At 40.0% G+C, this 24073-nt stretch overlaps 1 protein-coding gene across 1 annotated transcript; it reads right to left on the reverse strand.

The window, feature by feature from the left end:
- Positions 1-8584: 8584 nt before the first annotated feature.
- Positions 8585-17624, reverse strand: LOC131437540 (fatty acyl-CoA reductase wat-like). The gene is made up of 5 exons (XM_058606949.1): positions 17358-17624; positions 16902-17293; positions 12422-12964; positions 12242-12367; positions 8585-12184 (listed from the first exon to the last, which is right to left on the reverse strand). The coding sequence occupies exons 1-5, from the start codon at positions 17559-17561 to the stop codon at positions 11965-11967; spliced, it is 1485 nt and encodes a 494-aa protein (XP_058462932.1). The 5' UTR covers positions 17562-17624; the 3' UTR covers positions 8585-11964.
- Between the last annotated feature and the right edge of the window lie 6449 nt (positions 17625-24073).

Here is a 24073-nt window from a genome sequence, read left to right on the forward strand (position 1 = left end):
GTTGGGGCGGCTCGAAACAGCGTCTGTTCTCCATGTTAGGAGCGGCTGATTACCGTCCTTGTGTCAATGTGGGACTCTAAACAGTGCGCACACGATGGCCCTCCGGCGAGACAGGAAATGCAGGCCTAACAAGCCGCCCGGAACAAGGAAGTTATGAACAATCAAGAAAGAAATACGACTCGGAATAATCGGCAAAGACCTACGCGACGAACTAAGGACTACGATTGGAAGCTTGGCACATGGAACTGCAAATCACTTGGCTTCCCAGGATACGACCGAAAGCTGCATGATGAGCTTCAAATCCGCGGCTTCGATGTCGTAGCACTGCAGGAACTTTGTTGGACGGGACAGAAGGTGTGGACGCGCAGTTGGAACGAACCTACAACAGTTGTCCACGGCGGGATGTAAAACTCGTTATCGGCGACTTGATTGCTCAGGTAGGCCGGGAGGTAATGTACAGGCCCGTGATCGGGCTGGAGAGCCTGCACGCGGTAACAAATGACAACGGTCAACGATGCGTAAACTTTGCAGCCTCCCGAGGAATGGTAGTTCGAAGCACCTTCTTCCCCCGCAAAGATATCCACAAAGCCACCTGGAGATCACCTGATCAACACACGGAAAATCAAATCGACCACGTTCTCATCGACGGGCGATTCTTCTCTGCCGTCATCCATGTCTGCACTTACCGCAGTGCCAACATTGATTCTGACCACTACCTTGTCGCGGTTTGTATGCGCTCAAAACTATCGACGGTGCACAACACTCGTCGCACATGTAGCCCCTCGACTTGCTCAGTGGGTGGTTAGAGGGGAAATTATGTTTACAATACTACTACTTGTTTGAGCATTGCATTTACTCACCACGGTACTCACTCTTGAACGGGAACTGTAGGAAAACGAAACACCTATAGCTGTTGAAAACCAAGATGGACAACCAAAAGGTTGATAAAATATTAGAATATTAAATTCCTGAAAAGCGGAACCAGAAAGTCTCCTTCTGGAGAACACTCGAAAACGAGGGCTGACGACTCCTTTAGAGTCCGGAAAACGATAAAAAGAAGAGTGTTTTTGTACTAAATCTGTTCATTTTATAGAAACTAAGCTAATTTTTCACATTCGACATTTTTATAATTTATTCAGTTCCCTTCCCTGTACATTTAACTTATGGCTAGTGACGTCACTTAATACTCTAACTACTTGCGCTTTTGATGGGTTTTTGTTGGTGTAGGTCCGGTTCTTCCGATCTAGCCGGTCATGATTCCAGCGTGGTAGTAGGTTTTTATCGGCGTCACTCGCAACCTGGATACGTTAACGCCATAGAGCGTAATAGCATCAACGGTGACAATGGCGCCAGATATAGCAATGGCGTCTGAGATGGTGATGACGTCCGGAATGCTATGGCGGTGAGAGATGGTAATGGCGTCGTAGATGACAATGACGTCCATGCACTAGTGGTCTCGTGCTACTTTTCGCAGTGAACCCCTTCGTTCATTATTTTTCCGCTTCAGTGGTTTTCTGGATAACTCGTCGCTACTGGATCAGGTGCTTTTTGGCCTGTGAAAACACACTCCGAACGAAGTCCGAAGCCCAAGAATAAAAGGCCCGCTGGGGACCTACCCAACAGTCATTAGCATAAAGCGCATGGGGAACTTAACCTAACACCAATTCATTACCCATATTTTATTTTATAAATTTACCTTTTATAACGTTTTTAATCTGTGTGAATGTGTTTTCCGTATTTTAATCAACTATTTTTAACACTGTACAAAATATATAACATTTTTTTATAATTACTGACAAATGTTTTCAATTATTAACTAACCGTACTAACACTTTGTATTCTTTTACTATTAACTATTTAACTTTTAATTCTCTACTGTTATCTATAGAAATAAAACATAATTAGTACTGAACACCACTCCACCATTACGAAAATGTAATACTAGCAAAATCCGAAAACCGCGCGCACTTCTTAATTCTTCAAGTGTTCACATGCGAAAGAACGTTTCAGGCACTTTACCGAGTCAACTAAGTTCAGGTAGCATTGAGACAAATGTCACCATTATCTCGATACCAACCGAACTGACAGTTACGTTTTCAAATATTGGTAGCCTTTTTCCTAGCTCCAACAGCCATAGGGAGCATCTCACGCAACACAATGTTCAAACCGTTGTGATGAAACATCCTGGTCGAGCACATGCAACACTTTCCGTGGTGAGTGACCCATCCGTCTCAGACATAAGAATGGACGTGGAAGGCTATCACTCACACGGTAACGGTAGTGATCTGAGTTGGGTTAAGGAATTTGGGAACTCGAGCGTGTGAGTCTTCGCTACATTTGTATTGTGGTGGAGCCAACAATTAATCAGTGTAACATATGGTTACAATACCCCACGGTCCCCCTCCCAAAATAAATAAATAATTCAGTGTACAATCTATATTTAATATTTAAAAGGTTGCTCCCTCAATAAATAATTTCAAGAAACTGAAACTATTCTAGGAAAACAGAATACGTCACTTTCAAAAGGTGTTCTAAATACCCACTTCACTCAACGAAGTGGGGAAAGAACTCACCACATCTACTCCGTTTTGATGAGAGCTATCAGCCATTGATCGAGGATGTTGGCTAAAATATGTCGCGTGTGCTTGAAAAAACTGAATATTTTTTTCCAATTTCCTATCCAAGAATCGAATTCGCGTGCTAAAACTGCGTCGTCGTCAGGAAACTTTCGCGGTGCACCTAAAGCAGTGAGATTTTGTGTAGCTTTTACCGGTTATCGTATCATTCGATGATTTTGTGGAAATACTGCTGGGAGAAAGCTTCGCGATGGCAAGACAATTTTTTCCGCGTTATTGTTTCTTGTTTCAGGTAAGTGAATCTAAATCGTTTAACCGTCTGCTAGTGCTGACAATATTATCCCGTAGTCGTTTTACCATGCAAAGGTGCCACCCATTGAGGTCCGGACCGCTCAAGGGTTTTCTATTTACTCCAAAACACTAGTTTTGAAGAATAATGCTATTTTCGTTTCATTTTAGGTTTCTGGTTTCAAATCAGCCACGGAAAAAACACCAATCGGCTTACCCGATTCGTTTTCTAATTCATACGAGCTGGTGCCTACTCTAGCACGGACTATACAAGGAATGTATAATGCATCTAGTTTGGCGTTATAGGCTTCCGGAGCGGACGATTGTTTGAAATTCCGGCGGAATACCCTCTGGCCTACACAGTATACAGGAGCCGAGGTCCTCGATCGCAAATTATAGTCCCTAATATGTTTTTCGTGGGCTTTTCGTAAATTTTTTTATACTATGGAGTAAATTTTTGTGTTTAACTCCCCTTTCCTTTCCATTCTTTCCTCATCCGACACATCCTTCTCGTCCCTATCTATTCGGTGTACGTCTGCTCTTTCTACTATTTCATGTCCGAAAAGAACTTTATATGGAGAATAACCGGTCGCGCTATGGGGAGTGTTATTAATGCAAAATTCAATCTCGGATACCCGGGTGTCCCAGATTTTCTGATTTTCTTTAACGTAAGAGCGTATGCACGAGTTTATCGTTCGATTTAACCTTTCAACCGGGTTGGCCTGACTGTGGTGCCTCGAATTGGCCCAGTGTTGGATACCGTATTTTGACAAAAGAGCTTTGAATTCGACTGATAGAAATGTTGACGCGTTGTCCGTAATTACGTATTCCGGAACCGAGTATCTACGGAACCAAGATTCTTCTAGAATTTTGGTAATTTGGGGCGCGGAGATTCTTTTAACTGGGACCAACAAACACCATTTAGAAAACAGGTCCATCACTACGAGTAAGTGTGCGTTGCCGTTTTTGCTTCGCGGGAGAGACTTAATGAAATCTAGTGCAATGATTTGGAACGGTTTTGTCGTTATGCGCTGTTTACTGGGTTCAGGCATTTGAAAACGATTCGCGGGTTTATTTTGCTTGCAAAGAGAACAGTTCTGTATGTGTTTTCTTACATCTTCAGCCATTTTTGGCCAGAAGTACTTCTTCCTAATTAAAGCTAGCGTTTTCTCGGCACCCAGATGCATTTTATCATCATGTGCTTCAACGAATATTTTTTCTCTAGCCGCGATTGGTACACAAGTTTTCCAAGCAAACCGATAATCGATAGAATTATCTCGCACTGAAACTAATTTTTGCAATATCCCACGTTCGCATCTAAAATCTTTATATTTTTCAGGATTTTCTTGGATTTTCCGTAACATGTTAGAATACCACCCGGTATTATCTGCGGGCACCACCATTTCCTCTACGGATCTAGATAAGGCATCCGGGACATAGTTTTCCGAACCTTTTCTGTGCAAAATCGTCATATCGTGGCGTTGAAGGTCCATGCTCCAGCGACACAAGCGAGATGACGTACGCCAACTACTTCGCATTATATATATTAGCGCAGATGCGTCAGTATAAACGGTGAATTTAGATCCTTCGATATAACATCTAAATTTTTCGATTGCCCTAATCACTGCCAGTCCTTCTTTTTCTGTTGCGAAATACCTTTGCTGAGTAGTGCTCAACTTTTGAGAGAAAAATGCTATCGGTTTTTCCTCTCCGTCTAACGTCTGCGTAAGCACACCTGCAATTGCGGTGTCGCTTGCATCACAGTGTATGGTGAAAGGCAATGTGAAATTCGGGTTGGTGAGGATTGGTGCGCTAATCAGGAGTCCCTTAATGTTGACAAAGGCTAATTCTGCCTTATCGTTCCAAACTACGGTTTTTGGTTTATTTCTAAGAAGCTCTGTGAGAGGTTGTGTAACTTCACTATAATCGGCTATGAACCTTCTATAGTAGTTACACATCCCCAAGAACCTTCTTAGAGCTTTGAGAGAAGTCGGTCTTTCGTAATTCACGATAGCGGAAACTCGATCGGGGTTGGGTCTTAAGCCTCCTGGGCCTAAAATATAACCGAGATACGGTACTTCTGCTACGCAAAAACGAGATTTATTTATGTTTATCGAGAGATTGGCGGCGTTCAATCGTTTCGCCACCTCTTCTAATAACGACATATGATCCTCAAACGTATTTGAAACCACAATGATGTCATCTAGGTATACAAATACGCTGGGTTCTAATTCACCCCCGCCTAACACTCGATCCATTAGTCTCGATAGTGTTGCAGGGCTATTTATGAGACCGAAAGGCATTCGCGTAAACTGAAATAAACCCCGTCCTAAAACCGAAAACGCCGTATATTTACGAGACCTCGGATGCAAAGGAACTTGTAAAAATGCCTGAGAGAGATCAATAGTACTAATGAATTTTGCTTCGCCGAGTCTACTCAGTATGCGGTCAGCGTGTGGGAGTGGGTAGCAATCCCTGACCGTGCGTTCGTTAAGCTTTCGCGCGTCAAGACACAGACGTACAGAACCATCAGTTTTGTCTACCGGAACCAGGCGTAAAGCCCAGTCACTGTAGGACTTTTCTATAATTTTACTTTGCAGCATTCGGTCCAATTCTGCATTGATTTGATCCTGTCTTCTCGGTGAAGTTGGAAACGGATTGACTCGTGCGGGTGAAAGTTTTTTCGCTTTTTCAGATAACTCTATGCGATGGCTAATCAAGTGTGTCGTGTCTAGGATGTCGTCAGCAGATTTGAATTTGTTTTTAATTGATTCTAGTTTCTGTACCTGATCTACAGACAATTTTATTACAACATCATCGGTGTCAAAGCCGAATTTGTTAGAGACTATCTTGGGTTTTTCACTTAGATCGATTTCTTCAACTTTTGCATGACCTATGGTTGGGCGAATTTCAAAAATTTTCCAGAAATTCATCCCAAGGAGAAGTCGTCTCTTTAGAGAGGGAACTACGAGCGCTTCGACGATTTTGGTAATGTTATTAAAGGTCTTCCTATCACCTTTAATAACATTACCAAAATCGTCGAAGCTACCCCACACACTGGCAGTCCTTCGCCATTGGCAGTTTTGAGATTAACATCGGTTGGAAATACTTTTAAATTGCACGTTTTTATTAGTTTTTTCGATCCCATACCTAGGATGCTCAAGTGAGCCCCACTATCTAGCAGACCTACTAGTGGCATCCCTAAGACGGTTGTTTTGACGAATGGTCTTTCGTCATTTTCAAGGTGTATAATCGATTCATTAATTTCGTAGTTGGAGGAATGGATGTAATCGGAATCACAAACTTTATTAAGTCCAATGGTTTGCAATCTTTCCCCACAATCCATTTTCGACAGGGACTTTACGAGTTGACTGGCCTGCCCTCGGGGACAGTCTTGTTTGAGTTTTTTTCGCAGTAAGGACATGATTCGGTATCTACCTCATGAAAACCACATTTTAGACAATATTTATGTCGTGGTCGCACGCACTCACGAGCATGGTGGCCCTTGAGGCGACAGTTAAAACAAAAGCCATCTTTGGGAACTTGATAAGTGTCCACCAGTATTTGTAATCCCCGTGACTGATCCTTTGGAGGATTCGATTTAGAATTTTTCGCATGTTTCGATTCTTCATCTGAGACATTCGCGCGCGATTTTGTGTTATAATAATTACGTGATTTGAACTGTTCGTTATCGGGTTTAACTTTCTGTTTCGGTTTCGCGCCGGTTTCGATTTCGTTTACTTGCTTTCCTCGCGGAATGTTCTCCGCTGCGTGTGATTGGTATTTATACCAATACGTGGCATCTAACTTTCGACCAAATTTCTTTAGATCGGCCAAATTATCAATTTCCGACGATACCGCATGGCCTTTATACTCCGCGCGCATATTACGGAACACGATTTCGAACTTTTTTCGTTCAGTCATCGGCTTGGTAAGAGAGTTGAAAATTTTCTGTATATCCAGAAAATAATCTTGAAATTTTTAGCGGGGACCCTGCTTTCTCGCGATCGCCCGTATTTCGTTTGTATGATCATGGTCAGGACTCAAAAATTCTTTCTTGAGTTCCTCTTTAAGCTCATCCCAAGTCGCAAAATCTTCATTTTCGAAACCCGTCATATACCATGTTTTCGCCGGTCCACTAAACAGATGAATCGCTGACCGGAACAATTCTCTGGTGGACATGTTTTCCGATTTCGCGTAAAACTCTACTTCCCGTAAAAACTTCATCAATAACTGTCCATCATCCGAACCGTCGTATTTTAAACGCCAATCCGAAACTGGTCTACTTTTTTCAGACTTTCTCGACCGATAGTTCTGACGACGATATTCTAAATTCCTATTCGATTTACGAGATCTGTGTGTCTCGTCTGACGAGCTACCGGAGTCAATTTCCGACGTCGATTGTTGCGAAATTTGTGACACATTCTTCTGTTTATTTTTTCCTTGATTCTTCCTATTTTTATCCTTAGGATCACTCCCCAGGTCTACTTGACTGGACACCTTATCTTTTTTTCCAAAATGAAGCATTTTTCGAACCAACCCATTAGGCATTTGTTGGGGACCAAACCACCAAGGGTATGCACCTGGATGCATCATAAACGGAAGCCAACTGTTTGAAGGCATATTCCCTTCAGTGGGTAATTTATAAACTGATTTTAAATTTCGTTTTAAATGTTTTCCTGGCGTAACGAACTCATCATTATCGTCTTGACTAGACGAACCAGTGGACTTTTGACCGCCGATCAAGTCTTTCGGGTCGATTGACAAATTCGACATCGATTCATTCATTTGGTTTACTAACTCTTGCTGCCCAAGGGGCGAGAATAAAGAAAAATGCATATTATACGTGCCGCGAATACATGCCACTAACGTATCTAAATCTCTTAAATCATCCTCGTTATCCGTATTCTCCGATGCCCGCTTTGCCCGTGCAAAGTAGTGCACCAATCGCGTTTTTAAACTTTCGCGATTGCCATCGTAATTTTTGGGGTGAATAAGGTAATCTTTAATTTCCTTAACTTTCGTATCGATAATCTGAATTTCAGCATCTACCGTCAAATCAATTGTAATCAATATCAAGGTCATTTCCCGATTTTAATTTCTCCTTCAAGCGTCTCGCAAGTGCCGCGCGCGTTTCCGTTTCTGTGAAATCGATTCCGCGGATCGCGAGCTCATACGCGATTTCATCCCTATCCAGGTGATGGACAAGCAAATGTTTGTATTGCATGTCAAATTCAATCTCCATATTCGAAATGTTAGTAGCTTTCGTTCAGAGGACGAAGCAAATTTTAATTAACAGCGTGCTGTTTAATACTCCCTCCGTAGGGATTTTAAGAAAAAACAGCAATGTGGATTTTTAATGTTGGGCGCCAATTTGTAGCCCCTCGACTTGCTCAGTGGGTGGTTAGAGGGGAAATTATGTTTACAATACTACTACTTGTTTGAGCATTGCATTTACTCACCACGGTACTCACTCTTGAACGGGAACTGTAGGAAAACGAAACACCTATAGCTGTTGAAAACCAAGATGGACAACCAAAAGGTTGATAAAATATTAGAATATTAAATTCCTGAAAAGCGGAACCAGAAAGTCTCCTTCTGGAGAACACTCGAAGACGAGGGCTGACGACTCCTTTAGAGTCCGGAAAACGATAAAAAGAAGAGTGTCTTTGTACTAAATCTGTTCATTTTATAGAAACTAAGCTAATTTTTCACATTCGACATTTTTATAATTTATTCAGTTCCCTTCCCTGTACATTTAACTTATGGCTAGTGACGTCACTTAATACTCTAACTACTTGCGCTTTTGATGGGTTTTTGTTGGTGTAGGTCCGGTTCTTCCGATCTAGCCGGTCATGATTCCAGCGTGGTAGTAGGTTTTTATCGGCGTCACTCGCAACCTGGATACGTTAACGCCATAGAGCGTAATAGCATCAACGGTGACAATGGCGCCAGATATAGCAATGGCGTCTGAGATGGTGATGACGTCCGGAATGCTATGGCGGTGAGAGATGGTAATGGCGTCGTAGATGACAATGACGTCCATGCACTAGTGGTCTCGTGCTACTTTTCGCAGTGAACCCCTTCGTTCATTATTTTTCCGCTTCAGTGGTTTTCTGGATAACTCGTCGCTACTGGATCAGGTGCTTTTTGGCCTGTGAAAACACACTCCGAACGAAGTCCGAAGCCCAAGAATAAAAGGCCCGCTGGGGACCTACCCAACAGTCATTAGCATAAAGCGCATGGGGAACTTAACCTAACACCAATTCATTACCCATATTTTATTTTATAAATTTACCTTTTATAACGTTTTTAATCTGTGTGAATGTGTTTTCCGTATTTTAATCAACTATTTTTAACACTGTACAAAATATATAACATTTTTTTATAATTACTGACAAATGTTTTCAATTATTAACTAACCGTACTAACACTTTGTATTCTTTTACTATTAACTATTTAACTTTTAATTCTCTACTGTTATCTATAGAAATAAAACATAATTAGTACTGAACACCACTCCACCATTAAGAAAATGTAATACTAGCAAAATCCGAAAACCGCGCGCACTTCTTAATTCTTCAAGTGTTCACATGCGAAAGAACGTTTCAGGCACTTTACCGAGTCAACTAAGTTCAGGTAGCATTGAGACAAATGTCACCATTATCTCGATACCAACCGAACTGACAGTTACGTTTTCAAATATTGGTAGCCTTTTTCCTAGCTCCAACAGCCATAGGGAGCATCTCACGCAACACAATGTTCAAACCGTTGTGATGAAACATCCTGGTCGAGCACATGCAACACTTTCCGTGGTGAGTGACCCATCCGTCTCAGACATAAGAATGGACGTGGAAGGCTATCACTCACACGGTAACGGTAGTGATCTGAGTTGGGTTAAGGAATTTGGGAACTCGAGCGTGTGAGTCTTCGCTACATTTGTATTGTGGTGGAGCCAACAATTAATCAGTGTAAAATATGGTTACACACAGGAACGCCGGTACTCAATCTCGAGCAGCTACGTAGCGTTCGTACTGCAGAGGAATACGCGCAACAACTGGAGCTAGTGCTACCAACGGAAGAGCAGCTTGACGTGGTGACTCTAGAAGTCGGCTGAAGGAACATAAGGTCCGCAGCATCTGAATGGCGGAGCACAAGATACAGAGAACGGTACATAAATCAATATTGGTGTACGGTCAGCCGACGACAGATTCCCAGCCCCTGATCTGTAGGAGATAAGTGAGGAGATCGGCAAGCTGAGGAACAACAAAGCCGCGGGCAATGACCAGTTGCCAGACGAGCTGCTCAAACATGGAGAAGAGGCACTGGCTAGAGCGCGATGATTTCTAAAATTTGGGAAGAGGAGATTCTACCGCAGGAATGGATGGATGAAGTGGTATGTCCCGTTTACAAAAAGAGCGATAAGCTAGATTGTTGCAATTACCGCGCAATCACATTGCTGACCGCCGCCTACAAGGTACTCTCCCAAATCCTTTGCCTTCATCTATCACCAATAGCTAAGGAATTCGTAGGGCCGTACCAAGCAGAATTTACTGGAGCCCACGCCACTACGGATCACATATTCGCGATAAGACAAGTACTCCAGAAGTGTCGTGAATACAACGTACCCACGCATCACCTATTCATTGACTTCAAAGCGGCATACGACACAATCGATCGAGAACAGCTATGGCAGATAATGCACGAATACGGTTTCCCGGATAAACTGACGCGATTGGTCAAAGCAACGATGGATAGAGTGATATGCTACGTCCGAGTATCTGGGACGCTCTCGAGTCCCTTCGAATCTCGGAGAGGGTTATGTCAAGGTGATGGACTTTCTTGTAACTTGTTCAATATTGCCCTGGAAGGTGTGATTCGAAGAGCGAGGATCGACACAAGTGGCACGATCTTCCGAAAGTCCGTACAACTTTTTGTCTTCGCTGACGATATTGATATTGTGACACGTAACCTTGAGAAGATGACGGAAACCTACATCGGACTGAAAGCTGAATCTAGGCGTATCGGACTGGCCATAAATGCGTCAAAAACAAAATACATGAGAGGAAGAGGCTCTAGAGAAGAAACACAACGCCTCCCACCCCGAATATTGATAGACGGTGACGATATCGAGGTGGTTGACAAGTTCGTGTATTTGGGCTCACTGGTGACCGCCGACAATGACACCAGCGGAGAAATACAGAGACGTATTTTGGCAGGGAATCGTGCGCACTTTGGATTCAGAAAAACCCTTCGATCGAGAAAAGTACGCCACCGCACGAAATTGACCATCTACAAAACGCTAATTAGGCCGGTTGTTCTCTATGGCCACGAGACCTGGACTATGTTGGCAGAGGACCAACGCGCCCTCAGTGTTTTCGAAAGAAAGGTACTCAGGACCATCTATGGCGGCGTGCAGATGGAAGACGGAACGTGGAGACGGCGTATGAATCACGAATTGCAACAGCTGCTAGGAGAACCACCTATCGTACGGACAGCTAAAATCGGACGTATACGATGGGCTGGGCGTGTCATAAGAATGTCAGACGACAGCCCAGTGAAAATGGTTCTTGAATCTAATCCGACTAATACAAGAAGAAGAGGAGCGCAGCGCGCAAGGTGGATCGATCAAGTGGAGGGTGATCTCAGAAGCGTGGCTGGCGACGAGCAGCCATGGACCGAGTTATGTGGAGACGTATTCTTGATACAACAAAGGACACCCCAGGCCTATAGCTGTTAGGTAAGTAAGTAAAACAAGACTTCTAGAAAATGAAGAATTTCCTCGACAAAGTCATACTTATGGGACAAATAAAATAAAGGACTTTTTATATATGGTACCATTACGGATAGGCACATTCAACTATACCGTTGCTTAGTCTTCACATTGAATATATTGAATACAATTCTTACTTCATCCACAAGTCCCAGATCCACGAAAGAAAATCAGGTCACATGAAATAAAATCGCTTCGCAATCAGGCTGGCTAGGTAGAGTTGTTATGAGAAAGAAGTAAAGGAATTCTAACATTTCAAAATTTAAAATATCAGATTTTGGTAGAATCACAACAAAATATCTCATCTAAGCTTCTATTGACACACTGCTACATCAGAAAATAAACTTTTTTGTATAAAATGTACGCAACTATAAAAATAATACAAATTTTCAGTGTTTGGTTATATAATATCAAACGACGTTGTTTTCTTCGCGATGCCGGAATCGTATCATCCGATTGCTTGAGAAGATATCGTCGTCCTCCTAACATAGAAATCTGAAGGTACTCCATCAAACTACTGAGTAAATAATCGGTGTTGAAGTTCATCCTGAAGTTTATTAAATGTCATTGAAAAATTGGATGCATTAAAGGCGCAACAACTTACCGATCATTTTCCCACAATGCGAAGGAGAGTTTCCGAAAATTTGTCGTTATAAATGTCCATTGATTGCTTGTGAAATACTCCAGAGAGATGTGTGCATAAAATATCTTACGCTGCAACCTCACTAAACTGAAAGGGAACATTTTGAAGTAAATGGCGAAATTCTTAAATATGAACACTTACAATGGTTTTTGTCCTATTACTCTCAATACCAAATCGATTAGGGCTGATGGAAGTAACTGATAGAAAAAAAACATAAGGTAGAACATATAGATGCAGCGAGTACATTGTCCTCCAGGAGCCCAGAACATATTTTCGATTGGAGCTTTGTTATTAATCCATTCCCCATCCTTTATCAGTAGCCTATAGGTCAGAGTTTTACACAATTCCGCAGCAGAATTTATGATCGTCAATTGTCCTGGTGTCTCCCATGCCTTCTGCCAGGCTGCAATTATGATTGCCTTAATGCTCACATCTACCGGTATGCAGTTCATGCGATTGTCTAAGTTGATGTATCCTGAACGCATAATCCCAACTCCGCAACCCACCATTAAACCAACTGGTCCATTGAAATTATCAATCCAACCAGGTATGGGTTCCTTCTCACTGTTGGTCACGATAGAAGGTCGGAAAATAATGACTGGAAGTTCCTTGTGGTAGTCGTAACATATTTGCTCCGCCAGGCCCTTGCTAAATGTGTAGGTATTCGGGGCGAAATTAGTTAACCTATTGTTTGAAAAAAAATATGTGTCAGTTTTAGCAATTCGAACACGAGGATATGGCTCAAACATCACATGCCTACATAACAGGTAAATTAACAGGCAGAATTGTAACAATCTACACACAAAGTTGTAACAACCTCAATGTGATTATCAATCAATGTGAAAAAAAATTAGATGCACTGAACATCAAATGCAATAATTTTTTGAGAAGTATTGAAGAAAAATTATACGTTATTACATCGAAACAACGTATTATATACTACGTCGACTTGACTGAATATTGTACACTACTATACATCTTTTCGTGTAAAACTACTACCCGTAGAAAGACACCAACACTGTTGTGCTGTGCGGTAAATTTCATTTTCGATGGAATATTGTTTGACATTCACTGTCCGCATATTCCGATTATAAATCGAAATTTCTGCAAATCGCTACCGGTGTGCAACCGATTACGATGTAATATCACAACACTCTCGGTAACGTTCTTAGGATTGTAATATTACACGTAAAATGCATTAGTCCCTATCGAAATCGTATACTTTATTTAACCAAGCTGAGATAATACACTCAATACGTTGTTTCGATGTAATAACGTGTGATTTTTCTGCAATATTTCTCAAAAAATTATTGCATTTGATGTTCAGCACTTCTATATTTTTTCACATCGGTTGAAAAGCACATCGATGTTGTCACAATTCCTGATTTTGCTGTGCACGACATAAAAATCATTGCGAATTTGATCAAAAATCTTATCGGGACAACGAAACTCGCCAATCCAATTTAAGTGTGTATATTTTGCAGAGTCATTATGAAAACGTGGCATGTTTGGATTTCATTCATATGATATGTATAAATTGAACTACACTTTGAAGAGGGAGAGTTTCTTGAATATTTAGACAGATGGTAATATAGAAAACGGAGTATTTAACAAAACATCATGTCATGTGAGTTTTCGGTTTTTAGATGTGACCTTGTCTACAACAATAGTGCTGGCGTGTAAAACAAAATCTTCAAGAAAAAACGTTAAGTTAAGCGAACGCTTACGCTATTATTTCAAAATGCAATGAAAAACTATTATAATGATTCAATAAAAGTGCTTATCAAAATGCGTGTACCATAAAAATTTCAATTTTGAGGGGTTAACTACAACGAAAAGAAAAGTGTGGTGTTGTTTGTTGTACTAGTTCAGGAAAACCTTTTTACCGAGTTGCTGTTAATACAGGTTCATTAAGTTACTTACAGTAACCTGGAATGTTCAACTATTTCTTAAGTCCATTTGTTCTTCATTTATAGGTAGTAACTTGAAAAGCATGGAAATTATTTTCTTGATCATGGTTTAATACAAAAATAGATTTTAGATATTTATAAACTGCAGCTACGTTTGGTTTCCATGAGTTAGAAATTAGTCTTAGAATTTGTGTGTAATGTTGAGGTACTTTTGACATGATGCCTTTTCTAAACCCTTAGAGCAACAAAAAGTATGAAATTACCGCAGCTCCACCCACGATTAAATTTTTAAGAACATAAATCATCAAATGATAGAATATTACAAGAATGACTCAAATATATTTCAAATTTACCCCGCCTCTCAAGCAGGTATGTGAACTTTCATGTTTCAGCACTTAAAGGTATGTCAGAATGCGTTAAGCATGTATTGTAACAATAGTAGAAATGAGTCATTTTTGTAGCTCGAATATGTCAGTCTCAGAAAACGTATATTCACATGATTTTTTCTAGGTGCGTAGTGTAATTTTATTTAATAGATCTTATTACTGAATGCAAAATCTAAATTAAGCTTTAAGATGTATATGCGTTTACTCGCTGGATTGTCGCTTTTGCATTATGTGTTGGTGAAATTATCTGCTGTCTGCGCAACACCGTGTTCGCTTGAGTATCTTATATATCATCTAGCTATTGAAGAATCGAATCAGCGTGGTTATCCCATATTCTATGTATTTAGCAAGTTTTTGGTCGATTTTGCCATTAAAAATGCCTCACTCTTCGCTACACGAGGCTGGGTGTCAATTTAAAACATGCAAAACTAATGGCGTAACATTTTTCTGTCATAATTTTGAAAGCTTATAACTCAGTCATTTGTTGATGGATTTATATAATTTAACAGCCAATCGATTCGGAAACATTTAACTTAAACTTATGAAGTAACGTCATTTAAATATTTCAATTGCATACCATTGAAAAATTGGTTTGAATTGACCTATGTTTTCACGAGCCAATAACAGTAGCAGCGCGTGAATGATGTCATCCTCTCGTCCGATTTGCGAAACATGAATTATCCCACAAAAGGGAATCTATAAATATATGCCCAAAACCATTTCTGCTTTAGTTATCTCCAAGCATGTGAGCAAGCATGCCTCGTAGGCCGGTGAAGGTGTTTGAATAGTGAGTGAATTAAAGTCACATCCATTCGCTCGCTGAATAGTCGCTTCTGTATGTGTGCGGTGTGTTCAGTATAGTATAGTAGTATTTTATTTTGGTTCTCTGGCCAATTTAGAGTTATCGACGATAGATTTTTCGGATCTAATTTACAGCGCTCGTTCCTCGATGATTTGTTAATGGATTTTCATCATTTAAATAATTCCAAAGCTTGAATATTGTACGCTTAAAAAAGGTTTAAATTTGTAAACGGATCGGTTGCATACTTAAATCTCCATTCCCATACGAACAAAACGGTGGCGCGCAAATGGATTCAGTTTAAAGTTGTGTTATGATGATAATCATAAATACATCTTTTCCATTAAATGTCACTGAACACTGTTGTCTCACCAGGAATCAAACGCTTCAAAAAATTCAAAATTAAATTCATAACCTTGTCTAAAAGTGGCCTCCTCGGTTTAGTAGTATAAATGAGTTCCACAGGCTCACATATACAGAATAATTGGATTCAATATCATATAGTATCAAAGATAAACTCAAGGTAAGTTTACCTGCGATTTTACATGTATCGTTTGAATAGGAACCCTCGTAGAATTTGGTTAACCGCCAGCTTCAGTTCAATTATTATTTGCTTCAAAGCAATAAGCGTCTGATGGCTACACGCGTTGTAACTATGACAATGATCATTCATGTGTTAATAACATCAAGTTACAATATGAACAAAATTTCGGAATTTTGTTGCGTATCCATTCCGTATATTCCTAATATGCCAAAGCGAAAATCAATGTAAGTAACTAAATATTTTATGCGGACTGTTTCACATGTTTTCTTTCTCGTATTGCTGCCATATTATTTACCGACACTTTCAAAATATTATCGACAATTTTGAAGAAGGATTAATAAAATTACACTATTACTGAGTTCACTGGTACAACATTTTTCATTAAAATATATAATATCTTCTCTTGGATCGATTAACTGTTTATAAAATTAATAAGTTTGTACGTTTCTCGAAAATTATTATCATTAAATAAAATCGTTTCATTTGTTCAGGTTTAAATCTTTAGGTTGATTGTATCTAAAATTGAGCATTAAAGTAACTTTGAATTCATCATAATTGACTTCTAGCTAAAGGACGTTATTCAAAAACTTAACAATGTAAAACTTTGTGGAAAGGGATCAAAATTGAGTAGAATCAATTACCAAGAAAGAATCTAATTGTCAATTTTATCATTCGCTAACAATCTAAGCGCTCAAACTAGAGCAAGTTTGTAATTAGTCAATTGAATAAATTTTTAGTTTAGTGTATCATCATCATTATCATCTTTATTTTTGTATTTATTATGGAGACCCTAGAAACGTTTATTTTTAATGTTATTGTGCTCGGTCGTGTCTTGAATACAACACTTTAATTTTTTAATCTAATTAAGGACTCAATAGCGGTTTATTTTTGTAAAAAGCAAATCCGATTCCTTACACAAAAAGTAAAGAACCATCCCTATAATAGTCTCGAACGCAATTATTTACATAAAGAATGCACTTACTTTGGATATAATGTGTTCAAGATTTCCGAATCCACGTTCTCTGCCATTTCAATCGCTTTCTGCCAGTTCATTTTTGCCGGATAGATTCGTTCGTCGATTTCGAAAACTTCTGGATTGCTATATACTGTGGAAATGTGAACCAGAGCCCTCAATTTTTTTAAAGTCTTCGCCCATCTACAAACTTCACGTGTACCCCGTGTATTCAGCAGTATAGCATCTGTCAACGGATCATCAAATCGAACACTGGCAGCGGCGTGGAATACAAACTGTACATGCTCTAACTGCCTCTCACTGGGCTCATCCAAATCCATTCTAAGCTTGGAGCAATCACCACTTATAGGAACAATTTTCTGCAACACATCCGGACAAACTTCGTGTATTTTGTCGAATAACTGAGAGATTGTCACTTTGTATTAATATCATCATTTAGTATAGATATCAAATCGAAAGACCTACTGGAATTTGCACTAAATCTTTGACTCGCTCTTCTGGAGATTTTCCTTTTCGTTGGCGTATCAACACAAATAAATGATCGATACCAGGACATGATCTCAGTAACTTTTCGATTAGCACCTTGCCCATGAACCCAGATCCTCCGGTGATGAATACATCCGCACCAACAAACGTTTCCGGAATACCTTGCAGCGGAATGGAACTCATAGTTTCTATCACAGCGGGAAATCAAATTAGATGCCCACAAGTTCGACAAGTACTGCATGTTATTTCCAAGCGAAAGCAATTATTTATAAATTTTTAGCAATCTCATTGCCCCTTGATCAGACCAATTTGCGATTCTATTTGCTATACACGTCCGTCATTACTTCATGAAAAATGCATGAAACATACGGTTATATGACCTTTCAGGTTAGTAACGAAGATCCTTCATTGTATTTGCTACTATATATGCAATGATTTGTTCCTAACAGTAGTATGACTTTAAGGGAAAACCAAGGGCTAAAGGATTAAAATTTAATAGTTTTTTGCGTAATAGTTAAAACTGTATTTTAGTATTTCAAAATAGCTGATTAAATATGATTTTCGAGTATATCTAGAAAACGTTAACGCAATTAGGCAAAATAGTTCAACTTACCCTATTGAGACAAATGTAATTTTTTCAAAGTTCGTAAAAGTTTTATTGAACCGCGTGTATAACCGCAGTCTAAATAGTGGATGTGTAACGTGTAATCTATTTATGTGTCGTCAATTTTTTCTTATATAACATTTGTTTACTATTTCATTGGGCATACTATTATCTCTATTTCTTCGCGTTTCGCCTTCGGCTCGTCAGTGCTTAAAGCAGTTCAAATTGAACTGCCATCTCGTGCCTAGCAGTTCAACTTAAACCGCTAAGCAGACGCAAAGTTTGCACTACTTATGCAACCCTTAAATAATATTCCATAAGTGCTATATTATTTCTGACGTCTCAGGCGTAAACGAGTGACGGCTTATTACTGGCCGTCGAAGAATGTGAACATTTAGGGGTTTTGTTGGTTTGTGCTAAAAACACATATTTTATTACTATTTCTTCGCGTTTCGCCTTCGGCTCGTCAGTGCTTAAAGCAGTTCAAACTGAACTGCCATCTCGTGCCTAGCAGTTCAACCGACCCTTACACGAGACAATATTATTGTCAATACAAGGAGTATTGACCATACTTTTGATCGTGTAGTGGAAACTTCATCGGATTGACGAAAATATTGTCAAAAAATCAAAACTGCTCATCAATCCGACAATACTTTCTCTCCAGAGAGGAAACTGTCAAATATGTGCAATGAACTCATCTCTCAATATTTCAATGTTCATTTGCAATATTTGAAGCTCAAAACGCTTGATTTTCTCGAAAAATGCGGACTCAAATTACCAAGTCAACTGGATTGACGGTATTGACAATACTATGGATTGACAATAATATTGTCACGTGTAAGGGCTGCTTAATAGTATGTTCACATTAGTGTTGATATCAAGTGATATACGGATATACTTGATATCCGATGATATCATGTGCGATATCATTTGATATCCCATACAATTTGATGTCAACGCGTATTATCATTTTGGCATGATATCCGGGATATCATGTACGATATCATGTCGAGTTGTCAAAAATCGCAACTAGCAACACGGATAATGGCATTGAACGCACTCATTTATGAACGTCACTTTGAGAGTGACAATAAACAATCATTATAATTTCGAATTTTTCAACGAATACTGGCGTTCGGAGACCATAAAATGCAAGACTTCAATTATTGATTCAATTTTAATAGAGAAAGGTAATATTATTGATCTTATTTCTAATGAGAACATTCAATATAACAACTTGATTGGTATAATACCATGTTCACATTAGCGCTGATATCACTTGATATACCGAGATGATATGCATATCATGTCGAAGTGTTCACATATGATCGAAATGATATCGTTTGACAATCAAGTTGTCATATTGAATGTTCTCATTAGAAATAAGATCAATAATATTACCTTTCTCTATTAAAATTAAATCAATAATTGAAGTCTTGCATTTTATGGTCTCGGAACGCCAGTATTCGTTGAAAAATTCGAAATTATAATGATTGTTTATTGTCACTCTCGAAGTGACGTTCATAAATGAGTGCGTTCAATGCCATTGTCCGTGTTGCTAGTTGCGATTTTTGACAACTCGACATGATATCGTACATGATATCCCGGATATCATGCCAAAATGATAATACGCGTTGACATCAAATTGTATGGGATATCAAGTGATATCGCACATGATATCATCGGATATCAAGTATATCCGTATTTCACTTGATATCAGCGCTAATGTGAACATACTATAATACCATGTTCACATTAGCGCTGATATCCGGCCACCTGTCACGACGCCATCTTGATGAGATCGAAATCGGAACTTCAATATCAGCTGATTGCAACGTAAACAAACAAAGAGTAATACTTTTGTTTTACGCGTTTACCTTGTTTAGTGCACAAAAATTAGTAAATTTTGGGTCGACTCTCTCACAATAACTGGTCGGTTTACCTATAAAACAGCAGACAGTGTTTTGGGACATCAAGTGGAGATAATTTTCACAATTTGAGAGTCGCGATGAATATCAAAACATCGCAATGTTTGGGGCTCGACGTAATCGGTATACTTTCAAATGGCTGGTGCTCACATACCGGTGTCAGATGGGTGCTGATATCACTTGATATACCGAGATGATATGCATATCATGTCGAAGTGTTCACATATGATCGGAATGATATCGTTTGACAATCAAGTTGTCATATTAAATGTTCCCATTAGGAGTAAGATCAATAATATTGCTTTTCTCTCCTACAATTCATTCAATAATTGAAGTTTCCCTTTTATCGGTTTCCGAACGCCAATATTCGTTGATAAAATCAAAATTATAATGATTGTTTATTGTCACTCTCAAAGTGACGTTCATAAATGAGTGCGTTCAATGTCATTATCCGTGTTGCTAGTTGCGATTTTTGACAACTCGACATGATATCGTACATGATATCCCGGATATCATGCTAAAATGGTGATACGCGTTGACATAAAATTGTATGGGATATCAAATGATATCGCACATGATATCATCGGATATCAAGTATATCCATATATCACTTGATATCAGCGCTAATGTGAACCTAAGACAAGACCTGACATCTGGGGGGGCTGCTTTTTTCCAAAATGGACCAGTTTCTGATTGGCTGATTTTGATGTTGCCACCTGCACATTGTGAAAAGAAAAAACTTTTGCAGGGTACGCGAGCAATGATGCCAAGTATAAAGAAAATCAGAAAACAAGTTTATTAAAATGTATAATTTTAGCTAACCAATGGAAACGAAAATTTTCGGAGAATGTTTCACTTTTTTCAATCTCATTGGTAATAAATGTTTATAGTGGCAGCACTGTGTAATTTTTTTTTTTTTTTCAAATAAAATTTTTATTAGGCTCATTTGCTTTAGCTTAACGTGGCCGATTGTCTTGTTGTTAGGGAGAGAGAAAGGGATGCCGTATTACGGGGCGGCATACTCCCCAGTTAGTAAGGGGACATAGGGAGGGTGGGACCTACACAGTATTGAAATGAAATTTGAATACATCATTGGTTTGTGGCATACATCTTTTAGACACATTTTGCGTTCGATGAATCTTCATGTTTTTCAGCTTGTAGCAATGAAGAGATTATTCTGGATTGGGATGCTTCGTTGGTGTGTTCTGACGTTGATGTGACGTTTTTGGGTAGCTTCCAGCAACTCAGTCAGTTCAAGGCAGGTGCATGCTCCGAAGCATCGTTTACACAGGCCATACTTCCAGCAACGTAAAGAAGAGTGCGGTAGAGCTGTAGACGAGAAAGAGATAGGGAGAGCACTAAATTTGAGCATTGATAGTTTTCAAGAAGTTATAGATGAGAGTCATATAAGGAAGATTTCGAGTTGCCAAGACGTCGCGGACTGGTACGAAGGGTGGTATACCTCGGGCCCGAAGGGAACCTATGAGTTGGGACCTGGCATCACAATACTCGACACATGTCCAAACAACATGTTCGATGTCATGATAACCCTCACCGCAAACGCAGACACCACTCTCAGCGAGCCCCACACGACGGAGATGCGCGCTGAACATATAATGATTAGACATGAGCCTTGACATTACACGAATAAAGTCTCGGCTCACGTCTAACCCCCGGAACCAAGCTTTCGTCGATACCTGTGGGATTATTGAGTGTAACCATCGTCCCAGAGTTCCACTATTCCATGTATTCTGCCAGCTAGCTAGAGTTTTCTGACGACAGCAACTGAAAAATTCATTGAAGCAGATTGGTCTTTCATAGATATCACCTTCTAGTGCGCCCACCTTGGCTAACGAGTCCGCCCTCTCATTGCCCCGTATGGAACAATGTGAGGGGACCCAAACCAAGGTAATCTGGTATGATTTTGCAGATAAAGCACTCAATTGTTCCCGTATTTTCCCCAGGAAATACGGTGAGTGCTTTCCAGGCTTCACTGAACGGAGAGCCTCAATGGAACTGAGACTGTCCGATACAATGAAGTAGTGATCTGTGGGCAGAGTGTCAATGATCTCAAGGGTATACTGAATTGCAGCTAGTTCTGCGACGTAAACTGAAGCTGGATCACTGAGTTTATAGGAAGCGGTGAAATTTACATTGAATATACCGAAGCCAGTGGACCCGTCTAGATATGATCCGTCAGTGTAAAACATTTTATTACAGTCGACTTCTTTAAATTTATTATTAAAAATTTTTGGGATCTCTTGAGGGCGTACAGGATCCGGGATTCCACAAATTTCTTCTTTCATGGATGTGTCGAAAAGCACAGTAGAATTAGAAGTATCCACAAAATGAACACGATTGGGAACAAACGAAGAAGGATTTATATTCTGAGCCATGTAGTCAAAATACAAGGACATAAAACGGGTTTGTGAATTAAGCTCGACGAGCTTTTCAAAGTTTTCTATCACCATCGGATTCAAAATGTCGCATCGGATTAGCAGTCGATATGAGAGATCCCAGAACCTGTTTTTCAACGGTAAGACGCCCGCCAGCACTTCAAGACTCATCGTATGGGTTGATTGCATGCAACCCAAGGCAATACGTAAACAACGATACTGAATTCTTTCCAGTTTAATGAAATGAATATTCGTAGCGGAGCGGAAACAGAAACATCCATATTCCATTACTGACAATATCGTCGTTTTGTACAACCTGATCAGGTCTCCTGGGTGAGAGCCCCACCAAGTTCCGGTTATTGTACGAAGGAAATTGATTCTCTGTAGGCATTTTCGTTTCAAATACCTAATGTGACATCCCCAGGTACCTTTGGAATCGAACCAGACCCCGAGATATTTAAATGTGAAAACCTGAGCTATGGTTTCACCCCCTAGTTGAAGCTGTAGTTGCGCAGGTTCTCGCTTCCTTGAAAATACAACCAGCTCAGTTTTCTCCGTAGAGAACTCGATACCCATTTGAAAAGCCCATGTCGACAAGTTGTCGAGGGTATCTTGCAATGGTCCTTGGAGATCGGCAGCTTTGGGTCCTATAATAGACACAACACTGTCGTCGGCAAGTTGTCTTAGCGTGCAAGATGTGTTGATACATTCATCAATGTTATTTACGTAAAAGTTGTATAAAAGGGGGCTTAAGCATGGGCCCTGAGGAAGACCCATGTAACTGAATCGCTTTGTCGTCAAATCACCATGCTCAAAATGCATGTGTTTCTCGGACAATAGATTATATAAAAAGTTGTTCAAAACTGGTGAAAGACCATGCTGATGCAACTTCTCAGATAGAACGTTAATGGAAACTGAATCGAATGCCCCCTTGATGTCGAGGAAAACTGATGCCATTTGTTCTTTACGAGCAAATGCCATTTGAATTTCTGTTGAGAGCAACGCTAGACAATCGTTCGTTCCTTTGCCCCTGCGGAACCCAAATTGTGTACCTGAAAGCAATCCATTTGTTTCGACCCAATTGTCTAGACGGAAGAGAATCATTTTCTCCAACAATTTCCGAATACAGGAAAGCATAGCAATCGGCCGATACGAATTGTGATCGGAGGCTGGTTTTCCAGGTTTTTGAATAGTAATAACTCTCACTTCTCTCCATTCGTGTGGGACAATATTACCCTCGAGGAACTTGTTGAATAAATTCAACAAGCGCCTTTTGGCAGAGTCGGGCAGATTTTTCAACAAGTTGAATTTAATTCTGTCTAACCCCGGGGCTCTATTGTTACACGACAAGAGCGCAAGTGAGAACTCTACCATCGAAAACGGTGTTTCGTTTGTATTCAATGTCGCGACGCGGGATATCTTCTGTTCCGGAACAGAATCAGGACATACTTTCTTAGCGAAATCAAATATCCAGCGGTTAGAATATTCCTCGCTTTCGTTCGCGTGATTTCGATTGCGCATGCGACGGGCCGTATTCCAAAGAGTGCTCATTGCTGTTTCTCTCGTTAATCCGTCAACAAACCTTCGCCAGTAACCGCGTTTCTTAGCTTTAATCAGACTTTTCATTTGAAATTCTAACGCCGCGTATTTCCGATAATTATCTGGAGTTCCGTTCCTTCTAAACGAGATGAAGGCTGAAGCTTTTTTCGTTTTCAGCTCTGAGCACTCTTTGTCCCACCATGGGTTGGGAGAACGCATACTAGTTTG

Source organism: Malaya genurostris, chromosome 3 (genome assembly GCF_030247185.1).
Source record: "Malaya genurostris strain Urasoe2022 chromosome 3, Malgen_1.1, whole genome shotgun sequence".
Taxonomy (NCBI): domain Eukaryota; kingdom Metazoa; phylum Arthropoda; class Insecta; order Diptera; family Culicidae; genus Malaya; species Malaya genurostris.